Consider the following 27,605-nt stretch of genomic DNA (forward strand, 5'->3'; position numbering starts at 1 on the left):
AACGATTTATGATTTGTGGGAATCTGACAGAAACATTTCAGAGCTACACCTGTTAGAAGTTGATAGTCAGCAAAGTCAAGTTTTAGAAAAGTTGAGTTAATGATTTTTGAAGGTTAAAAACTAAATAACGGCATCCATACCTTAAAATCACTGGTAAAACTAATAGATTGGCACACACAAAGTAAAAAACAATACGAAAAATATATGTTCAACTTTTTTCTTTTGTTTGATTGATGTTGAGACAGACAGCTTTATGATCTACTGTAATGCAAGGTTCTAATATAACGTTAAACATCAGATATTTTTCCCAACAGTGAACCAAACGTTCACTTAAAGGGCCATTTCACCGATAGGAACATTAATCTTTATGGAAAGTGAGTCATATTTGTAGTCAAAATGTAACATAAATGTAGAATTTTGAGCCTATTTGACAGAGAAAAGACAAAATGTGACTTTAGAGCACATTTGTATGAAAAACTACAACTGCCACTATGCACCACAATGCACAGCTCTGCAAGCCACTCCCATTACTCGGAACACGGCTCAGACATGCTATTATGTACATAAATGCCACATTAGTAAAACAAAGAAAATAGCCACCACCACTGTGTCTGACTGACACCAATCATGATTTACTTTTAAACGTGATGTTACATTGTGGTACACACAATAACACTCTGGCCTGGTGTGTAGCAAAGTCTTATTCAAACAGTAACGTGCGGTTTCAGATCCACAGTACAAATGTCTTTCCAAGTACTTAAAAAAAGTGTATGCATTTTAAATGTTTATTTAGTTTTACCAATTTTCTTTTTGTCTCTTGTTTACTGTAATTACATTTGTGTTATTATTGGCCTCACTGCTCTCACAATATAGACATATAAAACACCGCTCAGATATGCTATTGTGTACATAAATGCCACGTTAGTATAACAAAGAAAATATAACCACTCACTTTAGTCAGACGTCCGTTTATCCCTGCATCCTCCACACAAACGCGTCCCCTGCATAATATCTCCACAGACGCGCTGCCTCAGCTCTTGGAGCTTGTGCTCGTAAACCGAAACACGTCTTTGAAATAAGCACGCGACCAGAAACATTCACAAAACAAACGTCCATATCCTTATCTGATCCAGAAATGTTAAACCGAAAGCAAACGGCGCAAGTCCGTCCAAGCTTATATACTCCGCAGCGCGTCTGCTCGTAAACCGAAACATGTCCGTGAAATAAACGTTCCAAACGCGCGCAAAGTTCCTCTCTTGCATAGAAACCTTCACCAAACAAACGTCCATATCCTTATCTGATGCAGAAATGTTATAAAGAAGCCACACAGCGAGAGAACAGGCAAGCTTCTCTACGCAGCAGAGGCCGATGGTTGCTGCTTCTTCACCGGGCTCCTCTACCCAGCCGACGCCCAGGCTCCGGCCTACTCCTCGGGCTTCTGTTCCTACATCTGCCTCAGCTCTTTGCAGTATTGTGGCTCATAAAGGTGCAATGAACAGCGGATTAGAGCATCACGCTTGTAAAATCACCCTCTTCCATGTAATATTGATTAACTTCCACTGTTATTGTAACATGAATTCTGGCTCGCTCCACAACTTCTGTTTAGCTTAGCTTAGCATAAAGATGGCGGCTGGTCGTTTTTTTTCGGTCTGTGTTCGTATATTTTCGTAAGTCCCACCCACTTATCTGTAATTGGTCTGAAGCGTGAGTGGGTCCCACCCATAGCCCCCACCTTGGAAAAATGAGGAATGAGTGTCTGTAGTCTTTCACACTCAATAGAGATACAGGATTTCCTTCTTTCAATGACGCAAAATGACGATTTTTACATCATTGAAAGAAGGAAGTGCCTCACTGAAATCAGTATTTCTCCCCTCTCAGGGGAAACTGAGGGAATGGTGCACGACCATTCAAAAACATGACTGGGGTTCTAACGGTACAAAGCTTAATGCAAATGGGTGAAGTTTCCCTTTAAGACATAACAGGTTATATCTGTGTAAATTCTTGTCCAAATAGATATTTTTAAAACCGTTATTCTGTGTATATGTGCATGCTTCAGATCTGTCAGTCAGTCAGTCAGTCAGTGTGAGGATGATCGTTTTGTCGCTTTTAATAACTCTTTCAACATATTGCACTTTATTTTCTAATTCCTGCATGTTTTTTGTTTTATTGAGTTTTACCATACAATTTCATTTACATCCTTCACACCCTCCCCTCACATACACAACTTATTTTTATGAAAATTTCGACCAAAGTCGATATTTATACTTTCTTTTGCCCGCAGTTCAAAATTAGACAGTGCAAATTCCGACTCATTTTGCCAGCACAGGGGACATATGGTTACTTATGCGGTTTCATAAATGATATGATTTTGCCTAAAACCGCATTCAAATTACAAGCAACTTTGTCGCTGTGTGTTGCTCGTCTCTTTTAACGCCGTCGTTAGGGGGCGTTTCTAAATCTGGTTGTCATAAACAAATAAGCACTGTCCACTCCAGTAACTGACGATACGGATGACGTGAACTCCACTGCTTCGCTTTCATTGGTAGTCGCTTCAGAAAGTCGTTCATCATTTGCAACTTTTCTCAACTTTATCGCACGACTGGAAACGCCCCATCTGGTCGCCAACGGTCACTGTTGCTCGTGTCGCCAGAAGTCACCAAGCTTCGATTAAAATCAATGAAATAGTGTCGCTCTGCTACTGGTAGTCGCTGCTAATGTGAATGAGGCTTAAGGAGGCAGCTGTCTGCATAGGGAGTAGGGAGCAAGGCAGCTCACCAGAGCCCCTTTTCCTATGTAACCCTCCAAAACACGAACAATAGACAGTGGTCTTCTGTAAATTGTTCAAGACTGTTTGTTTCACTCTAATTTACTGATCTTTGCCATACTCTGTTTATCTTATCCACCAACTTCCTGATTCCCCCTCTGTCTTTCCACATTTTCTCTTGACTTGCTGCCAATGATCATCAGGACAACAGCTGGCGGCCATGACGTGTTGGGAGCCCTCAGCCACTGGCCTGTCCGCTCATATACCTTTAGTAACCCCGTTTGGTGGGTAGACCTGTCGCTCTGCCATGGGTCATGTGTTCAGATAACACTACCTCTACAGACTCTCCCTGCTTTACCCATGCTTTGCCATTCATCGCTTCATCGTTTGCTATAGCACATCTAGCTTGCATTACTTTCACTGTGCCCCTAGCGATATCACTGTAGTTGCAGTTGATCAGACAAGCAAGACAGCTCATAAGTGTCATAAATATGTTAATATGCATCAAAACATTTGGGAAAGACCTTCTTGACATTGTGGAACGTATCAATATGCACTAGGGCTGTGCGATTTAGGGAAAAAATCTAATTGCGCCTTTTCTACCAGGAATTGCGATTGCGATTCGATTTGCGATTAAATTTTGTAGCAGATGCAATGTGCATCTGCCTCTTTAGATCGTTAGATCTTAATGATATTGCTTATGGGTCTGGTGATTTAACTGTATTCTTATGTTTTTTTTTTTGTGAAAATAAGGAAACAAAAACAAAGAAATTAAGAATATGATTAACACTTCTTATTGTATGAAATGTAAAATGATCTTTAGCTTGGACTAACACTGTAACAGTATTTAAATAAGTGGGTTCATTATAGCTGCAACTTTAACAACAATTTAAAATATTTAAATGGGTGACTGAGTTTTACTGAAAAGATTTGAATGCATGTTTGTTTGTTTTTGTAAACAAAGAACTGTAATACTCAACTTCATAACTATCAAAATATTAAAAAGCTACATTTGGGATTTTTAAAATGAATATAAAATCCAAATGCGTTCAATGTCATGTCATTTCATTCAAGTGACATTAGCAACCCAGTAAAATGGTATTTTAGTTTGTTTTAAATAAGGAGCCGGGCTTGAAAGCATTGTTGGGCGTGTGTGTGTGTAAAACGCATCATCCGTTTTGAGAGACGCGGGCGTGAAGTCTTGCGATGCAGACTTGCGGAGACAGGCGTGAGTATTTAATAAGCATAGAGACACAGGCTGCGCGTGTGCGTCAAGTTTAAACACCTTGTCTGTTGTGGAAGATGCGCCCGAAAAGTCTTGCGATGCGGACTTGCGGAGACAGGGGGAGTATTTAATAAGCATAGAGACACAGGCTGCGCGTGTGCGTCAAGTTTAAACACCTTGTCTGTTGTGGAAGACGCACGCGCAAAGTCTTGCAATAGGGAAACGGGCACGAGTATTTAACAAGCATTATAAAACGGTTAGTTCCAATCCTTGATTCTGATTGGTCAATAGGTGTGCTTTATTCGCAATAAAACACTGCTATGACCGCTTCACCCAACGGTTCTATTTAATATCACTGAGCCCTTAGCAACACACTTAGAAACACATAAACATATAATGAGACAAAGTCTGAGAACAGTTTGTTGTTTTCATTTGAACTTTCATGTTGTTGTTCACAGTCAGGGACTATTTTTTCTAGCAGAAGGAGTGCTTTTATTGATTTAACTTCATGAAAGTTGCACTAATATTTTTTTAAACTTTAATATTGTGTGGTAACCGTTTTATAAAAGCAATAAGGTACTCGAGGCAAGTGCTGTATCGTGAATAAGTAACGGCTGAAGGGGTTGCAGGCACTCCGCTTCGCGTCGTGCCTAACAACGCCCTTCAGCCGTTACTTATTCACGATACAGCACAGCCTCTCGTACCTTATTGCTTACTTGAGAGACACAGGCTGCGCGCATGCTTTAAATTGAAACCCCTCGTCAGTGTAGGAGAAGCGCTGTTTTGGTTGACGTGCCTCTCACGGAGAAAGCACAAACATACTTGCGCTCGCTCAATTGGTTAGACTGTCACAAAGCCTCTCTGCATATTTCTCAAATCGCATCATATCGCATCCTTTCGCGATTTGCTAATCGCAACGTTGCACATCGCGATTGCGGTTCGATTTCGATTAATCGCCCAGCCCTAATATGCACACACCGTTTACATCCGTTAAATGAGAAAAATGTAGATCAAGTGAAGCATACTTAGTCGAAGCTTATCTAATATAATTCACATAACGAAAATAACAGTTAGATTTTGCTGAAAATATGTTTGATGAAATTAAAATAAATGTGTATCTTTAGAATTAAGCTTTATACTTTTTCTAAAACATTTTATAGCGTTTTAATGCAGTGGCACACTGAGTAGTAAATGATGCAGACATGAAATCACAGATCTTCATGAGACGTAATTAAGATTTGTGTAAAAAAGGGTTGATGGCGTTCTGTTTCCGTTGTCCATTCGTGGTTGGATCACCCAAGCTGAATATTATTATCAAAGTGTAAACTGGGTGTTTGTGATGACCTCACTAAATGAACATGCACTTGTACTTGATAAATCACATCAGTTTTGCTGTCCTTTTTAAATTCTGGGCTTTCTGAGGTCAAAATTGGCAGGCCAAACTTGTATGGAACACATTTTTGTTTTTCTCTGTGTTGTTTTCACAGAAGATATTTGTTCACTTGTATCGCATGTGTTTATTTTGAGCATGTTTGTGAGTATCATTATCAGTGCTCATGCAGGCCTGCATCATCCTGGTATTTTAGGCTTTTGCCCTTTAGCCCAAAGCTAGCTAACACTTTTAGCAGCCTGTTAGCTGCCTAACTTTTGCTGTAAAACCTAACAGTTTGTCCCCGCTCGCTTTCTTGCTCACCCAGCAGGCTCTCGCAGCCGAAGCCGATCCAACATGGCCCAGGACGGTGAGACCGAAGCCAGTTCCCAGGAGTCTCTGCAGGAGGTCGCACCTGAAGATGTACTAGTCATCTCATTCGGGACCTCGCTGCAGACCATACCGGGGATGATGTCTGAGAACGAGGTGAGAAGGGTTTTTTAATATATCAATAAATAGCAATATATAGCTATAGATAAACAGAGAGAGAATGTGACAATGTCACCATGTCCATAGGTTCTAACTTTGCATCTTGGAGATGGGGGGCAAGGAGACACCCCGGCCGATGAAACCAAACTGCATGGGAAACCTGACAAAACACTGCGCTTCTCACTCTGTAGCGACAACCTGGAGGGCATTTCTGAGGGTGTGTTTTCATCAAACAACCAGTAGATGACACTCTTGCACATAAATGTTCATTGTCCATTTGTCTCATGAGTTTCTTTGTTACATCCTCTTAAATCAAAACCATTAAAAGTATAATATTATAGGTTTGGTGTAACCTAATATATAAAGACAACTTTTGGCATCTTTGAGGTTGTAGATTCAGATCATGCATTGCAGGCCACACCCTTGCTTAAGGTAGACCTGGAGACTGTCCTTATAATGAGCGAATTGTTGAATAAAAGCATAAACAAAATATTACTGGTAAATAAGTATATAAATGAGAATTTTTGGACTGTTTACAGGGCCGTCTAACCGCTCCAATTCAGTTTCCTCGTTGGACCTAGAAGTGGAGTCTGTGTCTGAAGGAGGACCGGGACCCTCTGGCAGTAATGGTGCAGAGGCCTTGCAGCTTCTTGAACATGAACAAGGTTAATTTGTGTTTTAGATCATATGACTTGAAATTGAATTTTCAATACACTTTATTTAAATCATTAAGTGAAAATGTTCCCTCAGTCGTAAGTTGACATCTTCTAACTAAATACACGTGAATGTGTAGCTTGAGTAAATACTCTGGTTTGTGTTTTTGTAGCTACCACTCAGGATAATTTGGACGACAAACTACGGAAGTTTGAAATCCGGGACATGATGGGTCTGACGGACGATCGGGACATTTCTGAGACAGTCAGTGAGACCTGGAGCACTGACGTGCTGGGCAGCGACTTTGATCCCAACATGGATGAAGACAGATTGCAGGAGATAGTGGGTAAGACGTAATGAAAGAATATCTCGTACACAGGGTTGTAGTTTATAGTGTGCTATGTGACCAGAAAACTCCTAATTCCAAAATTAGTGTTGTTGTGTCACTTTTCAGACTTTAATATTTTTAATTTTAACCATTATTTTGAAATTTAAGTGCTAGAAACATTTTAAAGTCAGATAAGGTTATTTTTGTTATTGTCTTGTAAACTCATTACTACCACCTTGTGGTTAACAAAAAAATTTGCACTTCTTATTTCATGCCCAGGATCTCTTTGATAGATTAAGTGAGAAACCCTGTTAAATATTTTATGAGTGGCCTGCAATAACATGCCTATAGTACCTTCTTAATATATTTACATGCTGTTTGATGCTTACATCATCCAGTCCCAACCATTATTGATGTACAGAACCACATACTTGTACATTAAAGTTTAATGCTACATAATGCACTTTAAATTGAACATTATGTACTGAACTTCCACTTTAATTTACTTTTGATCATGTGAATATTATTTGAATTAAGCTACAGATTTACATTCTATTTGTGATTCTATATAATGTCGCAGCAGTAACTTCAAAGTTTAGGTAGAAATAATGTGTCGCATTACAAAACTAAAACTTTTCATTTTTAAAAAGCGGGGAAATCGTATTAATGCAATTCACAATTCAATGCCATCTAAATAATTATAGCTGTGGGTAATGTGTTTTTTTATACCTCTCCAGTGTTAGCTAAATGGGTGATTCGCACGACTTGGAAGGTGTCCAGCATCAGATTTTTTTTAAAAAGCCCTTGAAGCCAATTTTTTTGCACAAATAAGATTAAGGTCTGAACTTACTATAACCATTATTTTTAGAGGATTAAAAAAAAATCCTATAGAATAATTTACATTTTTTAGATGATCATTATCAAAAATTATCATTACCCCTACATGATATTACATTAAATATATGCATTTACAAACTCATGTTTCGGTAATGAGAACTAAAAAGTTGTCTAGGTACTATGACAAACAAAATTTCAACTTTTATCTGGAGAGAAAAAATAAGAACTGCTTACTTGGTAGCCATCTTGAGTGTCACAGTCAATTATGTCCCTTGCAACAATTTTATTTTTGAAAATGTTAGTTCATTGGGGGGCTTAAACAATGATTGAAAATTGTTGCGGTGGATGCGAAAATTGATCTTGGACACATTTATATTCCTTATTATTGTCTCAATGATCACAAAATACCACATGTTTCTTTACTGTAAATGTTTATGGTATAACATGCACTGAAGCTTTTTCGTTTTTCGATTTTATAATTATAAATTTTCCATGTCAAAGAACCCAAATCCAGTCATGGACACGCCGCGGCAATGAAAATGTTCCCCTCAAATGTGGAAAAAACAACAAAATTGGTTCGTTTGATGTCATTTGAAATCATGTGCAAAATAGTACATGAAGAGATGTTTGTAACTGTATGCTTCTTACTTTGATACTCTTACTTTGCATTTACATTTTTTATAAAAATGTTTAATGACACCTCATGAGCCTAATTTTGCGAGAATCACCCAAATGTATTTGGCCTCATTTAATTCCCTCGATCTTGGGTCAGTCTATATGGACTCACAAAATCTGTCTGTGAAGTTTCATAGTGAACAGCGTCAGTCTATCACATGCCATATCTCTCTTTCCTTTTTTCATATCTGTCTTTCACTTTCTTTCTCACTCCATCCACATCTTCTCACTCTATTCCCTCATCTTCCACGTTCTCTCTCCTTCTCACTCTCTCTCTGTCTCTCTGACATTCACACATTCCCTGCAGTCTTATTGACCTTGGTTCCTTCTCATTTGCATCCTCCATTTTTCATTCTTCGGAATATGGCGTTGGGGGACTTTTCCATCATTAAGTGAATTTACAGCGATTTCCTTATGTGTTTTCTCCGAGGGATTGGGTTATGAGATACACATTAAATATCCATTAATACCTCATTATCCCACTGATAAGATTACCATGATAATGAGGCAGAAATTCTAATTGTTTCACTACTGCGGGTGCCACTCATTTAATCATGCACCTGAAAGACGGGCAGCCCAGAGCCCCTGCCTCACTCACTGTAAACAGGGCCAGCGGGGGAAAGCTCCCCTGCAGGCCCACCAAACCTGCCCTCGTGCGCGTATAGGTAGACGTGACCTGCGGAGAGTTTCTGCTGGCATCATACGGATCGCTCATGATCTCCGCTTCCACCAGACCCATCAAACGCCCCCACACATGCAAACACCCCCCCGCTGTTTTAGCTGTCGTCTCTTCCCCTCCCCTCTCCGCTCTCCGTCTCCATTCTTCTGGCTTGTTAGGCGTCAGCTCCTGTTGGGAGTGTTTGGGAGAGAGGAGGCGCTGTGTGGGATGCCGGTTGAGAGAATAATGAGGTTATGAATGATGCTCGGCTCAGTCCACACTTTAAAGTCGCAACCCCGATGATATAGCATAAGCGTATGTCCATACTATTGAGGAGGCAGGCTACAATTAACCTTTGGCCATCCATGTAGCGTTCTGCTTACCTGCTGCTTTAGATCAGAGACGCCCCCCTCACACTCATGTGTTTCCTTGTGTGCCATCTCCACAGGGGCTGCAGCGGAGCACGCTTTGGGGAGCATGCTTTGTCTGCCGGTTCTCCTGGACCCATACGGTTCCACCATCTCTGAAACAACGAGCGAGGCATGGAGCGTGGAGGTTTTACCGAGTGACTCCGGTGAGAACTTACAAAAATCTTTGTATACAAAATAAAGACTTTCTGAAGTGATTGTATGTTTCACAGTACACAAGGATTTTCTTGCATTAAAAGTTATGGAAGACGACACAACAGGTGAAGACCACACCTTATACACATACATGGATCGCTTCACTCATTCAATAAGTGGCCCCAAAACCATTTGGCCATTTAAGGCAATACTGTATTAGATAGAAAAATCACTAAACGTTTTCTGAGTCATTTAAACTTTATCCTTTTTATGTTACTTTAAAGGTGCAGTGTGTAATTTTTAAAAGGATCTCTTGACAGAAATGCTAAATAATATACAAAACTATATTATAAGGGGTGTATAAAGACCTTCTTATAATGAACCGTTATGTTTTTATTACCTTAGAATAAGACGTTTTTATCTATATATACCGAGGGTCCCCTTACGTGGAAGTCGCCATTTTGTGCCACCATGTTTCTACAGAAGCCCTTAATGGACAAACTTTTTTACTAAGTTGTCTCCGTCGATAACATGTTTTTCTTAGCGTAGCTTCTCTATGCGTTTCAAAAGCGAGGGGTGAGCAGTGGACTGAGTCGTTGGTTGCAATTCCCCACCTTACAACTAGATGCCGCTAAAATTTACACACTGCACCTTTAATTGGCATTTTAATTGAAAATGTGAATTTGGGATCTTCTCAAGATCAAGTCACATTATTTTTTTATTTGTGTAGCTTTTTTCATGATAAATATTGCTTTGAAGTCACTTTATGTAAAAAAACCCATTTTAACCCCTTAGGCGTCACCTCACCCTATTGAGTGAAATCTACACTCTTAGAGCTTTAAACGACATACAGCTTGTCATGATTAGATAAAAATTAAAATGCAAAACACTGAAGTAAACGTAGGCAACTCGCTGGCGTGACAGTGACATTTAGCAGGAAATAAATGTTTTGAGGCACACTCTCTTCATAAATGAATCAATTACTCTCCCTACATAATTTCTTTTATAAAAAACTGTTAAAATGTCTATTCTAGAGGCTTAGACCTTTTCAACGATATATAGTTTGTAGTGATGGATTAAAATTTACATCAGCAATATTGAAGTAAACTTTGGTGTCTTGTATTCGTGACGGCGGCGCTTAATGCACAGTGCCTGATATCCAATGTATGCAGCTTGGCTATGAAAAAAGACACTCACTGAGTCACGTAGACCGATCCATTCAATCCTGTCCCAATAACGACGTAGCTTTACATGAACAGCCATAAATGAATGCTTGTGGTAAATAAAAACGCTGAATTAAAATAAATTTATGCTCCTTGCTTGCCTCTTAAAATCACGTTCATGTTGAATCACCGGGTTAAAGGCTGAAGCACAGACACTGTATGTAGCTAATTTATAACAAGATTTCCCCCAAGTTATATTAACATGTATTACATAACCCTTATTTTTGCTAAAAATATCTAAATAAATGTCTGTGGAAATTAATTAAATTAATTAATTATTACCTCTGTGAGCTATTGCAGTTTGATAGGGTTAATGCACAAGTAAATGCATAGATAAACAGCGCTTTGTCAACAGCCATTTCATAAGCTATAACAAAAAAATATAAAAAAATTATTCTGACATAAATACCAGTCAAGAAATGCCTTGATATATAGGCTGTTTTGTTTGTTACTTTTCTGACAATGTATTATTTCAGTGATATTTTTCATTAAATTAATATTATTTTTCACTCTTTCAGACCCCTATTTATTACATTGTATGCAAAGAGGGAGTGATTTTTGTTAAGGGTTATGTTCAGTTCAGTAGTATTGTAGTAATTGTGTTAAAACAGAAGTATAACAGTAAATAAAAATCGGTTCAGCATATCGGTTATCGGGCACATAAGCATCTAAATATTTGATATCTGATATAAAAAAATCTGTATCGGTCGATCACTAGTTTAAATATATATTATCAGTGTCACTTGGTTGGCTATGTTGTTTTCTAAAGCAGTGACATTTATATACGTAATCTGACTTAAATTTTTAAACATCCCATGGGTCCTTTATTTTTAATTGTATCACATCTGTTAATTTCAATAAATGCTAAGATCTAAATTTAGGTGGGAAACATAGTAGACATCTTGTTTGTAATTCTTCATCACTGAAATATGTTATGCCAGTAACAGGCATAATGCAGCCTGTGTGCTGTCTCTTCTCTAAAACGAAAGAATGACTGATCTGGTTTTTGCATTACTGGGGGTTTGTTTCACTTCTAGGCAGTGAAAAAAATAGGCTCAGAAGACCAATTTGAGACCTTTATTATTACAAATGAGCACATAAATGAATCTACCATGGAGATGGCATTGGTGTATTTGTGTGTGTGAAGAGGCATCAGTACATTTATGGCTTCTGTCTTGTAGAAGCTGCAGATCTGAAGGAGGAACGCTTGCAGGAGTTGGAGAGCTGCTCGGGTGTTGGTAGCACTTCAGACGACACCGAGGTCAGAGAGGTCAGCTCCCGACCCAGCACCCCGGGACTTAGTGTGGTTTCAGGTACAAACACTCATATGTTCATGCACACATACAAATTCTTGATGTGTCCTACTTTTTGGACATGATGAGACGATAGACTATAGTATCTGCAAATGACACAAGATGGATTTGAACTTGTTTCACCCAAATGGCACCATGGCTCATGATGCTGTACTGCTAGGTCATGGCCTCTACAGACTGCCACTGTTTTTTTTTAAACAAACAGGGCATACTATAGCCTTTAACCATAACATCAGATTCCTAATCATTTTAGCAAAAGTAATTCCTATTTAGATTTAGGTGCCTCGGATTTTAACCTAAGTGGTATTTGGGAAAAAATCCAAAAATAAATACTTTTCTAAAACACTGTTTTTTACAATTAAGTTGAATTATTATTGTAAGTAAAGAAAAATAATCTTGTAAAAAAAATAGTTCATTCTAATTGAGTTGTCATTTTGTACTCCTTTTATCTGAATTTGAAATCTGAATTTTCTATACAGTGTAAAGTAGTAATCAATGTCAATTTTGCTCGCTTAGGTGAGCAAGAACTTCCAATGGGTGTTCCTTTTGTTTAAAAAGGGTGCATTTTTAGGTGTACTTTTTCAGAAGAGGTGATGATTCTAGAAAATCACACATCAGACTTCAGTGATGTCCTTTGCCTCACTGATTTCTTTATTTGTTGACTCTTCTGCCCTGACACGGCGATGAAGACGAATAGCCAGGTAACACAAACCGCAAACTCCCGACTGACTCCTCGTGAGGAGTTTCCCCCGTGGACTTCGGCAGATGAATTGTCCTTCTTTTCTTCCTCTGTTCATTCTTGCCGTTTTCATCTCTCGTTCAGCTACTCTGACCTCCCTGGGGGATTCTTCCGCCCTCTCCGCATACTCCAGGGAGCGTCGGCGTGGTTTCCCTGCTTCCACAAGGAGCTTGAAATGAGATGGGCTGTTCAACATGGACGCCACTCCATCATCAGCACGTTACAGACTCTCGCATATCTCTTAACGTTATATCTAAAAGATATATGCATGGTCAAATCCCAAGTTATGAGAAAAGTAGATCGAAGCTTATTTTGCAACGACAGCAGAACCAAGTTTTTGTTTGTCATTTGTACTATACAAACAAAACCACTTCTCGCTTTAAAGGTAATACATTTTCTATTGTGATTAATGGGCGTTTCACAATGTACGCGGCAAGCGACGAAATCGCAGCGTGGCTACAACTTTTCTCGTGTAGTGGAAGCGTTTTGTGCAACATTTAGTGCAAATCTGTTTATATTCAATGGCGCCTGCCATGAAGAGTCGTGTCCGCAAAAGGAATAGGATTTTGGGTGCACGAGCAAGGTGTGTGGACCAACTCTGCTTCACTTCTGTAACCGTCCCCGTTTTGCCGCTTTCTGCACGTCTCCTATTGAAAAAGAACTAAGCACTCGCGGTTGCCGCGTACCGTGTGAAACGCCCATTGTAGTTGAACATTTTGCTGATGTGTTGCTTTTGCAGGCATCAGTGCCACGTCGGAGGACATCCCCAATAAGATTGAAGATCTACGCTCGGAGTGCAGCTCCGACTTTGGAGGCAAAGACTCCGTGACCAGTCCAGATGGAGAAGACTCTGCTCATGGTACAACATTCTCGCTCGCACTTGAGTGACTAATTAGGCACATTTGCACTGTGCTGTGTACATTATGCTTAAAATATGCATATTTAGCAGGTTTTATAACTACATTTTAGGGCTGCAATAACTTATTGATAATATTATTATTAATGATTGATTATAACAAAAGTTTTCAAATGTCAAAGTCATTATTAATTAGTAGAGATGCATTGATATAAAAAATTTTCCACTGATAGCAATAAACGATATTCAGACAGATATCGGCTGATACCGATAGTTTTGTGGTTATATTAACATTCATTCTGAAGATTACATTTTCTGAATGTTATTCATTCATATAATGACCATAAATATTGAACATTAAATTAGTGACGTTTCTTTACATTTTCTATACACAGAGCTCAAATTCATTGCATTTTCATTTTGATTAACAAGATATATCGGCCATGACTGTTGTCTGTTTTTAAAAGTAAAACACCTCAGTTTTTCAATATTTTACCATGTTCTTACCTCAAATTAATGCATACCTATCTTTTTTCAATGCGTGCGCTTTTAATCTTTGCACAACGCGTTGTGAATGTGTTATCATTTAGCCTAGCACATTCATTCCTACGGCTCCAAACAGGGATGAATTTAGAAGCCACCAAACACTTCCATGTTTTCCCTATTGAAAGACTGTTACATGAGTAGTTACACGAGTAAGTGTGGTGGCCCAGAATAAAACTTTTGTTTGGAGCCGTAGGAATGAATGGGGCTAGGCTAAACACATTCAAGAAGCGCTGTACAAAGATTAAAAGTGCATTTTTGTACAGTGTATGCTAATATCTCAAAATTATTAAATCAAGGTCATTTTGCTCATCAAGAAAAAGCATCTTGATTTAAGAATTTTTAGATATTTCTACTGAAAACAAGACAAAAATACTAAGTGAGAAAGCCATTTTTTGCAGTGCATTAATCTAAGTTGAGGTAAGAACATTGTAAAATATTGAAAAAAAACGGTGGTGTTTACCTTAAACTATTGGACGATAGCCGATATTGTAAAAAATAAAAATATTGGCGAAACTGATTATTGGGCAATATATCGACGCATTTATAAATAGTTGGTCTGTGACATCACTTTTATACTGCTGTTTTTCATTTTTGAATAAATAACATCTATTTAGCTACAGCGGACGTGCTTCTGCTGTTATCTGTCTTATTTGTTTTATTAATAATGATTAACGTTAATAAGGAGAAGAATAAAAAATACCTAAATGACAGTAAAATAGTTTATTAATCTGGAAATTTCTGACTCTGTTCGTTTTATTTATATTTGGGACTTTTAAAGATGTTTTGTGGTTTAAAAACTAGAAAAACTTTTGTTTCTCACTTAAAGGGACACTCCACTTTAAAAAAGGCTTATTTTCCAGCTCTCCTAGAGTTAAATAATTGAGTTTTACCATTTTGGAAACCATTCAGCCAAAATCTGGTTCTGGCAATACGACTTTTAGCATAGCTTAGCATAATCCATTAAATCTGATTAGACCATTAGCATCGCACAAAAAAATAACCAAATAGTTATGATATTTTTTCCATTTTAAAACTTGACTCTTCTGTAGTTACATTGTGTACTAAAAACGATGGAAATTTAAAAGTTGTGATTTTCTAGCCTGATCTCATTCTTGCGAGTATATAATATTACGGAGCGCCCAAAAATAGTCCCCTTGGTAACTATCAATAGCTGAGGACTATTTTCAGGCACTGCGTAATATAATTGCGCCTGCTGCACACATGGTATGGCAGCAAACTCCTTGATTATTACGCCAAAATGAGAGTATAGTTCTTAGCCATATCGGTCTAAAAAATGGCAAAGATTAATTTTATGTCGTTCTCCGTACACAATGTAACTATAGAAGAGTCAAGTTATAAATACAAAAAATATCGAAAAGTGTTAGATTTACAAATTATTTTAGTAAAATTCAATCTCTGGGTTTTGCACCATATAAATTAAACTTTTACACATGAATACCTCGATAGAAATTTAATGTTTGTCAGAAAAAAATCTAAATAGATGTTAGTTGCTTCCCTATTGAATCTATCTACTGAGATTACTTTTAATAGGCAGTCTAGTCTTGTATGTAATCCCAGTCACGTGCGCACAAGATGGAAACAGTCACAGACTCAACAACACATTTCAAACCTGTTTAAAATTTCACACCAGATTTCCAACCTGTTTGAGATCTCCAGTCCAGTCATTAGGTTAATGTTCTGCACAGCTGCTAAAAATGTTTCTAGGAATCTGTGTTATGGGACCAACTTTTCCTCTGTCATTTCTTTCATCTGTTCTTCTATTCTTTCACCTCTCCAGGAGCTCACAGTCTGTCCTGCGCAGCCTCACAAGCAGATTCACTGCTGGCTATGTTTGATCCCCTCTCCTCTGGTGAAGGTAATGTCATTTCCCAGCATGCATTACAGTAGGATGCAGTACTTACACATGTAGGTGCAAGAAAAGAGTGCTATTAATGTGCCTAATGACCAGAGCCCACAGAACAGTGTGTGTGTCATGAAATAAACCAAAGGTGTGCCAGTTTTCCATCTTTCTATCCTCTTATGGCCAATTCTGCAGTCCCGTTACCAGCAGATTAGACAAATATGCAAATGCATTTTTTTGTTAAAGCGAAATGCATTTTTCCTATGGAGTTGCTTAAATGTATTCAGAAAGCATTGTGCAAGTGTGGGAATGTGTGTGTGTGGGGCAAGGTGAGGGGATGACAGGTTGCTAGACCTCACTGCAGGCGTTTTGGCTCAGTGGCCTGTCCCCACTGAGCTGGTGGCACAGGGCTGGCATTGGAAGGCTCAGCAGAGATGCTGTACCCTTGGAACAGGTGGCCTACTTTCACCTGAGGTCTGTCTCACTCTGACAGCTATCTCAAGCTCTCTCTCTCTTTCCCACACACATACCTGCTACCTTTGCTTGTGTGCGTGGAATCTTAGTTTTATGAATGCTCGTTGAACAAGCCATGTCACGACCCTGGCGTCCAGTTTTGTTTTCCAAAAACTAGAGGTTATGTTACACAAAAGTCCAAAGTTTTGTTGTTTTCATCAACATTGTATCACACTATCTGTTGCAGGTTCTTCCACGGGCACCATTGTACGGCCCAAGGTGCACTATGCCCGCCCCGCTCACCCTCCTCCCGACCCACCTATTCCAGAGGCCAGCATTACGGGCAACCAGGAGCCTCGCCCGCCTCTGTTTGCCCCCCATCTGGTTGATTTGGAGCATCCCAAGCAGAGACACTCTTACCCTGAACGGCTGGTAAGGAGCCGCAGCACAGATGTGGTGTCCGCTGGCCGCAGACCCAACAGTGACCCTGGACTGAACCGTAGGACCATGATGGAGGAAAGAGACACCGCTGGGACTTTCTCCACAGGGCCCACTTCTTCTCCTAGCAAAGATTCTCTCAAAGGAGGGGAGGTGAGAAAGACACAGACAGTTCTTATCAATTCCTGATATAGCCACAAAATAAAGCAGACTACATAGCAACAGTCATCTTTACATAGGAAACGATCTCTCTTTAGCCAATCTTTCCTGTTTTCCTTTAATATGTTGAATATTATAGTGCCCTTAAATGCCTATTTTTACTAAGTGTACATGATAAACCGATCAATATAGCTTTCGATAGTTGTGTGTTGCAAAACAGTCATCTTTAAAGGAGACATTTCACATTTTCTTAGATGTCAAATAAATATTTGGTGTCCCCAGAGTACATATGTGAAGTTTTAGCTCAAAATATCATATAGATAATTTATTATAACATGTTTAAATTGCCACCTTGTAAGGTGTGAGCAAAAATGTGCCGTTTTGGGTTTGTCCATTAAAATGCAAATGAGCTGCTCTCTGTACTAAATGGCAGTGTCGTGGTTGGATATTGCAGATCAAATAGCGGTATCATCACCTTCTGACATCACAAGGGGAGCCAAATTTAAATTACCACATTTTCACATGCTTGCAGAGAATGGTTTACCAAAACTAAATTACTGGGTTGATCTTTTTCACATTTTCTAGGTTGATACAAGCACTGGGGACCCAATTATAGCACCTAAACATGAAAAAAGTCATATTTTCATTATATGTCCCCTTTAAAGTTACTCAAACAAAATCAATTGTGACCCTGGACCACAAAACCAGTCATAAATTGCACGGGTATATTTGTAGCAATAGCCAACAATACATTGTATGGGTCAAAATGATCGGATTTGAAGTAAAAAAAAATGTTCCAATAAGATATTTTGTATACGTCCAACCGTAAATTTTTTTAAACATTTACGTATTTATCATTAATAACATGTGTCGCTAAGGACTTAATTTGGACAACTTTAAAGGGAATTTTTTAATATTTTTAGATTTTTTGCATCCTCAGATTTCAGGCAAATATTGTCCTATACAACAAACCATACATCAATGAAAAGCTTTTTTTATTCAGCTTGCAGATGATTTATAAATGACCAAAATTGACTGCTTTTCTTGTCCAGGTTCACAGTTTAGTCTGTGATCCAATTATATGGTTAGTCGCAGTGTGCCTGACTGTGTTTGTTTGTGCCCAGTCCGAAGACAGGAAAGACAGTGATGATGAGAAGTCTGACAGGAACAGACCCTGGTGGAAGAAGCGCTTTGTTCCTGCCATTCCCAAAGGTGAGAAACCCACCACTCACTCTGTGCACTCATGACTGGTCAGAAACATGACTGCTGACCAAATTCCGACTAACCCATATTAAAGTTTAATCTATGAATCGCCAAATAAACAGTAAACAGTTAGATACACATGTGCACCGAACCTGACGTCATGTACCAAAACAGTTTAGTGCAAATATCGTTACATCCCTTGAGATGGTCAATACTTTTGCATTTCTCTATGTAAGTGAAGTGTCTCAGTGTCTCTCTTTGTAACTAACAAAGTTTTGACTAGCAATGCTTTATGCAGGATTGTCATTACTTTACACTAACTTTTGTGTCTTGTGTAACTCGCTTTCAACTGTTAAAAAGACTTTGTGACGCTCATTAGCAGTTAGTGTTTTGCATGGCTTGGGCAAAATGTGTTTGTGAAGCCCAACTGTGTTTGTTGCTGTCTGTGTTCCTCACACAGTGCTCTATTGGACCGCAGAGGGTGAACTTCCAGGTAACCCACTCTAAAAACTCTCACACTCATTAGCGGCCCGAGTATGTGCTGTAGACCCCGCCTCGCTTTGTAAAAGCTGGAGACGTGACGTGCCGCAGTCGAGCTTCACCTTTTCATTCGTGTAGCCAATTTTAAACCATGGTTCATTTTGGCAGTGGTTGATCCACGTAAAAATGCACTTTTAAGAGAAAAGTTCTTCCAAAAATAATAATTCTGTCATCATAATGTCCTCATATCTTCCCAAACCTATTTGATATAATTTTTTTCGTAAAGAACTTTGAAAAATGTGCTGCGTTTTTCATGCAATTACAATTAGTTACTCAATAAGCTGATACGTTTTAAAAGGATGCATATAAAATCAAAATAATGGTCTGTGCAGTTATGCAAGTTATGTCTTTTGAAAAAAGTGAAACAGGTGACTGTATGATGCCAGAATTTTTCATTTTAAGGATAATACATTTTTTCAAAAAGATGCATATTTTCATATCATATGTATTCCTGCCATGTACAGATATATCATTGTGTCTCTTCGTACTCGCAGCTTAAATTCACATGAACATAAGCTGCACATACACATGACTTTATGAAACATCTGTATGATGACATGCTTCTTGTGATAGTACCCTATTACTGAACATTAAAGGATTAGTCCATTTTCTTAGAAAAATCCAGATGGTTTGCTAACCACCATGTCTTCCAGGGTGTTGATGTCTTTCTTTGTTCAGTCGAGAGGAAATTGGGTTTTTTGAGGAAAGCGTTCCAGGATTTTTTCATTTTAATGGACTTTAATGGACCCCAACACTTAACACTTAACTCAACACGTAACAGTTTTTTCAACTGAGTTTTAGGGGACTCCGGACGGTCCCGGGCGGGGCGTGGGGGTCTTGTCTGGCGAAGCGATTGTCATTTTTGACAAGAAAAATAAATGCACTTTTGGACCACGGCTTCTCGTCTGTCTCCGGTCCTGTGATGCGCCAGCGGGACCTCATGTAATACGTCATCATGTCAAGAGGTCACGGATGACGCATTGAAACTACGCCCCAGTGTTTACAAGTGTGGAGAAAGAGGACCGTTCCGAAGTTGTTGTATGTGGCATGATACTAAATAATGTCTTTGTGTCAGTTTATTGTTTCAAATGGTCAGCAAATGTGCGTTTCATATATGTAACACGTGACCTTTCTACATCAATACGCAATTGCGTGAGGTCTCGCTGGCGCGTTACGGGACCGGGGATGGACGGGAGGTTGTGGTTTGGAAGTGCATGTTTTTTGTTTTTCTTGCCAAAGGTGACAGTCGTTTCACTAGATAAGACCCTTATGCCTCGTTTGGGATCGTTTGGAGGCCTTTGAAACTATGTTGAAAAAAACTGTTAAGTGTTGGGGTCCATTAAAATGAGAAAAATCCTGGAATGTTTTCCTCAAAAAGCATAATTTCTTCTCTACCGAACAAAGAAAGACATCAACGTTTTTAAAGAAAATGGACTAATCCTTTAAGCAGCAGCTTATGAGATAAAAGAAGCAAAAATATCCACAGCATGTTTACCCATTTAGCACAGTGGACATAAATGGGCTGGAGAAAAGGTGATGTTGGGTGCTCCTAGAAGCGCGGCTGCAATGAAATGCCAAATCGCGAGATAACCACTTGTGTTCCTCTTCGCAGTGCCAATTGGTGGACTCCGAAAGCGAGACAAGCCAGAAAAGGACGATCAAGGAGCAGAGAGGATCCCACAAGGTCCAGTATTTCCTTACATACATGCTTATCTGCTAGCAATCCATCAAAATGAATTTTCGTCTGTTGACTGTATGCATGTGTGTTTGTATGCATTTATCAGACGAGCCCTCGATGTTTAGGCAGAGCTCCAAGACGCAGTCAGCAGAGGCGATAATGGACAAGTACATCAAGTACATGGAAAAACGGCCCGCCCCCAGTGATGGAGCGGTTGCAGGACCTTATGGTGGACAAGGTTTGCAAAATAGTAAATAGCACATGTTTTCACATGCATGATCAAAAACAAACAAACAGTTATGTTATTTAATCTAATTGGCTATGTTTTTAAAGAGTCGTGTAGAGAGGGAGACAGCGAACACGACTCGCCAAAAGACGAAGGTCTACAGAACATCTCAGCAGATGACCTACCAGACTCTGCCAGTCAGACGGCCCCACCTCAGGATAAATCATTTTCCTTTAGGTCTCTCACATTAAACACACATTTTCACACAGTGATTTAAATCTCTGTAGAGCCGAACCATTTTTGAAGTCTGCCACATTCTGATCATGTGTCTTTTATCTCGGCAGTGATATCAAAAAGAAACTACGGATGGCTCTGTGCTCCGCGGATTCGGTCGTATTTCCCATCATTCCCCCTGCAACAACACGCAATGGCCTCCCAGACCATGCAGATCCTGAAGGTTTCTATTACTTGTATCATTTAAAAAACTCTGAATTTAGGCTTTTATCACAAGGGATTGCTGTAGCAGTTATGCAGGTTCTGAGGTTCCAAATGCAACACATTAATGTCTGGCCCCTGTTTCCGTCCCCTCCTCAGACAACGAGATCGTGTGGTTTCTGAAGGTGCAGCTGGCGGAGGCCATTAACCTGCAGGATAAGAACCAGATGGCTCAGATCCAGGAGACTATGCGCTGCGTCAGCCACCTCGACCCCCGCACCTGCAGAAAACTGCTCACTGCCATGGCAGAGGACTACAGGTACATTACTCTCTCTCGCTAACTCCGTTTCATTGTCTTTCTCTAGTACTCTTTCCTTTCACATACATCCATGAATCACTTTTTAATATAAGCTAGTGCTGACATATTTTTGGGCATGACTCCATAATGAGAGTTGTGATGGGTTTGTGCTGCAGGAAGCGGGCCCCGTACATCGCCTATCTGACACGGTGCCGGCAGGGCCTGCAGACGTCTCAGGCTCATCTGGACAGGCTCCTGCAGAGGGTACTAAGAGATAAAGAAGTGGCCAACCGTTATTTCACAACCGTCTGTGTACGACTGCTCCTGGAACACATGGAGTCCAAGATGCTCGACTTCATCAAAGGTCTCTGCTTACTTTATAAAGCGGCACGGTTCATAAAGACCACGGTTCGGTTTGTATCACGGTTTTAGGGTCACGGTTTTCGGTTCTGTGCGGTTGTTGTTGTTTTTTTTCTTTTAATCATTAACACTCCAGAAATTTACTTCAGCATATGATATATAGCTTAATTATCCACAATTTAGGGTACAGTATTAACAAAACTGTTATATCATGCACAAACTGAATTTGACTTGACTTTAAGCACATTATTGGGACCATCTCTGAGCAAAACTAGCTGAGATTTTGATACAGCAGGAGACTGAAGAATGAACTTGCATTTATCAAACTGCCATCTTCAGTGTAGCTTTAAGTCTTGTTTTATACCCGACGTGTCCACACGAGCGCGAGGGTGCATGCGGCAAAAATGACATCAACGCGGAGTGGGCGGTAGTGCACGTTGAGTGCGCGAGACCCCATTTCGCTTTGTGGTGTGCATGTCAAATTTTGTAACTTTGCGAGCGGCTCCACAACCCAAGAAGCACGAATTCTAGGCGAATCTAGCCGAGCATGACGTCTCATCACGCCGTCACCCAGTCTGTGCGTCGAGTATGAACACCTCCCCAAATGGAGGCTCACGCTGTGGAACCAGACGAAAGTATACAAGGCTTCAGGTAACATATGGGCACGAGACTACATTGCACATGCGTCGAACCGCACGACACACATACGCTTCGAACCGAGACAAGCGAACCGAACGGTTCAGATGTTTTTTCATGTACCGTGCGACCCCTATTATAAATGTCCCCTCATTGTCCCACTAATGTCCAACTTCACTCAGAAATGACAACATTTGCATTGACTTGAAAAGCAAGATTTGGCACACTTTATGGTTTTTATGGTCCTTTGTACTCATTGCTTTTTAGGACGTATGATATAATCCTGGTGAGAGGATAGATAAAGCGACTTTTCATTCAGACTGTACAATAGACCTGCGAATATACTTTGACAATTCATTGCAGTATGAACATGTCACACTAAGAGATTGGACAATTTTGCACTACAAAATTCCCAAATTTTGTCTTTGATGAAAACAACATGCAAAATTGAATGAAGTGTCGTTCAAGTTTTGTGAAAATTTACATAATTCTGCACATAGAGATGCTGTGTGAGTCTCTTCATAAATTCAAAAGCAATCAACAGAAAATGTATATATAGTTTAATTTAAGATAAAAATGCACGGGAATGTGTTGTGTTGAATACCGATGGATCTTGTGTGTTATTTTGAGTCATTCTCAGAGCTGTGAAGGATATTTGTCTCACCAGAGACTGATTCTCTGTTTCTGCAGCGTTTCAGGGCTGCACAGCAGCTGACGATAAGACTGCAGCAGTGGAGGATTTCCTGCGGTACCTGTATGGTGCCATGGCCCACGATGCCATCTGGCAGTACGCCAGCGAGGAGCAGCTCCAGGACGCCCAGATGGCCATCGAACGCAGCGTCATGAACCGCATCTTCAAACTGGCATTCTACCCCAATCAGGATGGTGACATCCTCAGAGACGAGTGAGGAACCTTATAAATCTCCCCCAAAAAACATTACTCTTAAATTTTAATATAATTTCATTGCTAAATAGTGTCCTAACAAGGTTTTGTGGTGACTCGCGGCATGACAAAATAAGTTTTTTTTTTGATCCCTTAGTTTCTGTTTTTGTAGTGTCTTAAGTGTCTGTTAAAATGATGTCTCTTTTCAAGGCTTTACCTCGAGCACATTCAACGTCTTTCTAAAGTGGTGACAGCCAATCACAGGGCTCTGCAGATCCCAGAGGTGACTATTCCCATCACAATACATAAAATACACATGTACAGTACTGTGCGAAAACCTTAGGTCTTTAGGCCACCACCGCCAGACTTGTTTTAGAAGTTTTAATGTTCGTCCATATTTATTTTTCAATTTATTTTTTTTTATTAAGATGCAAACAGAAAATACAGGAAATATGTAAAAAAAAAAAAAATGTTCAGGACTAAATGTCTTCTTTTAGTCATCGTCTGTGTTTAGTGAGACCTCTCTTGGCACTAAACACATCTTGAGCGTTTTGAGCAGAATGAAGTAAAAAGACTAATTTCTTTAAAATGAGAAATTAGGATTTAATTTTATTTAGCTTTAAGAGATCCTGCAGTTTCCTGCTATTGATCAAGTGGAAGGGGAGTTTACCCTAAAAACTTGACACTTCAGTTTAAATTTTTATATATAATTATAAATAATTATATATGATCACTACATTGCAAAAACAACAAATCTAATTCTAGCATGGTGGCCTAAGACTTTTGCACAATACTGTATATATAAGTGACCCTGGCCTGGACCTCAAAACACATTATATGGGTCAAAATTATAGATTTTTCTTTTATGCCAAAATTCATTAGGATATGATGTAAAGATTTTTAAATTTCTTATTGTAAATGTATAGAAACTTTTATTCAGACTTTGGACAACTTTAAAGGCGATTTTTTTTGCACCCTCAGATTCCAGATTTTCAAATAGCTGTATCAAATATTGTCCTGTGCTAACAAGCCATACTTCCATAAGCCATAAGTTTAATTTATTCGGCTTTCATATAAATCTCAATTTCCAAAAATGTTTCCTTATGAGGTTTTGTGTCCAGTCCAGGGGCACACATGCATTTTTGTATATATTTATGTATTCTACAATCTGATCTCTGATTTAATATTAATCCATCAATCTGATATATGTGTGTGTTTGTGCCTATGCAGGTGTATCTTAAGGAGGCACCATGGCCCTCAGCGCAGGCTGAGATCAGGACTATCAACGCTTACAAGACCCCACGAGATAAAGTGCAGTGTATCCTGCGCATGTGCTCCACCATTATGAACCTGCTCAGTCTGGCCAATGAGGACGCCGTACCTGGAGCTGACGACTTTGTCCCCGTGCTCGTCTTTGTCCTAATTAAAGTGAGTAGAGAAACGCATCCACATAGTGCTAATAGTGCAAATTGTCTATAGTGCATTCTGTAATAGCATGTTAATTATTGCTGATAGTTGGCGTGAAGCCCCAAAAGCATCTATGTCCTCTTTAGTAATGAAACACTTAGAATACTCTTTGGTATGTTACATAAGTGTCTCTTTAGAAGTTGTTCATTATCTAATATCGGCATGCTTTTAAGCAATTGTATAATTTAAATTACAATTTAACAGCAATGGCTTTATTAAACAGCTTTTATGCTGTAATGAAAAACTACTCATCCATAAAAATAGACGTAATTTTGTAATAGAGCAGCCTTCATCCTGGCTTTCTTTAAAAAGATGCTAAACACTGTTCTTGGCATTGCCTAAAGATTATAAACCTGCTGCACATAGTCATGCATAATCTAGAAGTTTACTAATGTATACGTTTTGCTTCCTAGTTGTGCTTTACTTTTCTTTACTCGTTTGTGCGCAAATCTTTCACTGTTCGATTTTGTCCTCCGTACCCATATTCTTGCATACGTGCACGCCCACGCCAGATTTTCCCAACTGGTAAACGCACTCGAATGTGTAAGCATGCACAGCGCGGGTGGTCAGGTGTTATCTCGTACGTTAATCCAACCCTTCCCCCTTCTCTCCCTCCCCGCAGGCGAACCCACCCTGCCTTCTGTCCACCATTCAGTACATCAATAATTTCTACGCCAGCAGGCTGAGCGGGGAGGAGTGCTATTGGTGGATGCAGTTCACCGCCGCCGTGGAATTCATTAAAACCATCGACGATCGCAAGTGATGCAGAACAAGCCACCTGTATGGGCAGACTGTAGGGAAGAGAGAGAGAGGACGCCCACTTTACCCTTCAAGATCGCACAGCGAGGCATTGCCTCAGTCTGTATAGCTGTACATAGAGACAGAAACACTTAGTTTAAAAAAAAAATCAAATGTTAGAAGGGATCATGCCAGGTTTTACTGTGGTGGGGGTATTTAATTAATGAAAAAAAATATAATAATAATAAGGCCTGATGTACTGTAAATGGCTGGTCTGACTCTACTGATTTCATCAATAACCCACATCTCTTTTTCTCTGTAGTACTGGGGAGGTGCTGGGGCTTAGAATAAAATTTTCTATAAAAGATTTAGCGAGTATTTAGCTCTCTTATGAGATACCTATCAAATGATAAAGGGACCAGGAACTACCTGCAATGATAACGTACGTGTCGGGGTGAATCCAGGATTTTTGCCTCCTCGTGTAAACCTCGTGCAATCTTACCCCATTGAAAGCTAACCATCGTATGCAGTCATATCAATAAACGCATCACTATAGATGCAGCCAGTGTGTCAATGTTACAGTTTATCCAATTAATCATGCCGTAATTTTAACAGGGCAGCTTGTTCTATGAATGTAAGCAGGTGTTGTCATTATTGTACATTTCTTTACTACGTTTCCCAGGCAATTTGGAATTAAGGGCCCACATATTTATATATATATAAAAATAAATGTATTTATTACTTAACTCCTGTATTTAATGTTTTGTTTTTATATTTACTGACTTGATTAGTTGGGCAGATGGCAGTTTGGGAAGCATATAAAACTCACAGGGTATTCTCACAGTGGTAGATTGCTGAGTTATGATGAATTAGTGCCTTGCATTATATAACACTGGTTGATTTTTCTGCCGCACCTTGTACTTCCTTCAGATGAGGAAGCCCAGCCCGTTAAAAAAAGTTGACAAACCATGCAAAACCTTATTGTGTATATAGATGACACAAACATCCCATGGACCTTTAGTATGTGGATTGATTGTGCTTGTGTTGAACGGGTTTAAATTTGTGGTTAAAGAACTTGACGATGATGTGTACTCAAAAAATAAATAAAATCCTGGGTTATTTCAAATAATTTAACCCAAAGACTGGGCCTGTCCCTTTTTGACCCAATGCTGGGTTAAAAATAAACCAGCATTTTTTAGTGTATGTAATCGTGACCATTGATACAAAACAAAACCGATACACGTATTGCAAATAATGTGTATGGCTCAGCTCATATGATGTCATCATCTTGATAGTAACTATTAATAATTATTTGATTTAATTGATTTAATTTTATTTGTTTCAACCCGAAATGCTGGGTTATTTTCAACCCAGCATTGGGTCAAAAGAGGGACAAACCCAGCCGCTGTGTTGTATTTTAACCCAAAATGCTGGGTTGTAATTGACCCCAAAATGCTGGGTTGTAATTGAACCCAAAATGCTGGGTTGTATTTTAACCCAAAATGCTGGGTTGTCATTGACCCCAAAATGCTGAGTTGTCATTGACCCCAAAATGCTGGGTTGTAATTGAACCCAAAAATGCTGGGTTGTAATTGAACCCAAAAATGCTGGGTTGTAATTGAACCCAAAAATGCTGGGTTGTAATTGAACCCAAAAATGCTGGGTTGTATTTGAACCCAAAATGCTGGGTTGTAATTGACCCCAAAATGCTGAGTTGTCATTGACCCCAAAATGCTGGGTTGTAATTGAACCCAAAAATGCTGGGTTGTAATTGAACCCAAAAATGCTGGGTTGTAATTGAACCCAAAAATGCTGGGTTGTAATTGAACCCAAAAATGCTGGGTTGTAATTGAACCCAAAAATGCTGGGTTGTAATTGAACCCAAAAATGCTGGGTTGTAATTGAACCCAAAATGCTGGGTTGTAATTGAACCCAAAAATGCTGGGTTGTATTTTAACCCAAAATGCTGGGTTGTATTTTAACCCAAAATG

General features: G+C 39.3%; 1 protein-coding gene across 6 annotated transcripts in view; it reads left to right on the forward strand.

Moving 5' to 3' along the window:
• gapvd1 (GTPase activating protein and VPS9 domains 1) overlaps positions 1 to 26,360 on the forward strand; it is a 47,687-nt gene extending 21,327 nt beyond the window's left edge. The window contains exons 8-29 of one of the 6 annotated variants that reach the window (XM_073867722.1): positions 2,968 to 3,048; positions 5,687 to 5,844; positions 5,935 to 6,064; positions 6,387 to 6,512; positions 6,674 to 6,847; positions 9,448 to 9,573; positions 11,967 to 12,098; positions 13,577 to 13,696; positions 16,038 to 16,115; positions 16,801 to 17,144; positions 18,275 to 18,362; positions 18,814 to 18,846; positions 20,506 to 20,578; positions 20,670 to 20,809; positions 20,905 to 21,034; positions 21,142 to 21,254; positions 21,392 to 21,551; positions 21,707 to 21,894; positions 23,217 to 23,430; positions 23,620 to 23,692; positions 24,640 to 24,837; positions 25,499 to 26,360. In XM_073867722.1, the coding sequence (XP_073723823.1) occupies positions 2,968 to 3,048; positions 5,687 to 5,844; positions 5,935 to 6,064; positions 6,387 to 6,512; positions 6,674 to 6,847; positions 9,448 to 9,573; positions 11,967 to 12,098; positions 13,577 to 13,696; positions 16,038 to 16,115; positions 16,801 to 17,144; positions 18,275 to 18,362; positions 18,814 to 18,846; positions 20,506 to 20,578; positions 20,670 to 20,809; positions 20,905 to 21,034; positions 21,142 to 21,254; positions 21,392 to 21,551; positions 21,707 to 21,894; positions 23,217 to 23,430; positions 23,620 to 23,692; positions 24,640 to 24,837; positions 25,499 to 25,639 (3,020 nt within the window). In that variant the 3' untranslated portion in view covers positions 25,640 to 26,360. The remainder of the gene's footprint in view (positions 1 to 2,967; positions 3,049 to 5,686; positions 5,845 to 5,934; positions 6,065 to 6,386; positions 6,513 to 6,673; positions 6,848 to 9,447; positions 9,574 to 11,966; positions 12,099 to 13,576; positions 13,697 to 16,037; positions 16,116 to 16,800; positions 17,145 to 18,274; positions 18,363 to 18,813; positions 18,847 to 20,505; positions 20,579 to 20,669; positions 20,810 to 20,904; positions 21,035 to 21,141; positions 21,255 to 21,391; positions 21,552 to 21,706; positions 21,895 to 23,216; positions 23,431 to 23,619; positions 23,693 to 24,639; positions 24,838 to 25,498) is intronic. The other 5 variants (XM_073867723.1, XM_073867724.1, XM_073867725.1 and 2 more) reach the window with 5 other exon arrangements.
• The last annotated feature ends 1,245 nt before the right edge of the window (positions 26,361 to 27,605 follow it).

The sequence above is a fragment of the Misgurnus anguillicaudatus genome, chromosome 5 (genome assembly GCF_027580225.2).
Source record: "Misgurnus anguillicaudatus chromosome 5, ASM2758022v2, whole genome shotgun sequence".
Lineage (NCBI taxonomy): Eukaryota > Metazoa > Chordata > Actinopteri > Cypriniformes > Cobitidae > Misgurnus > Misgurnus anguillicaudatus.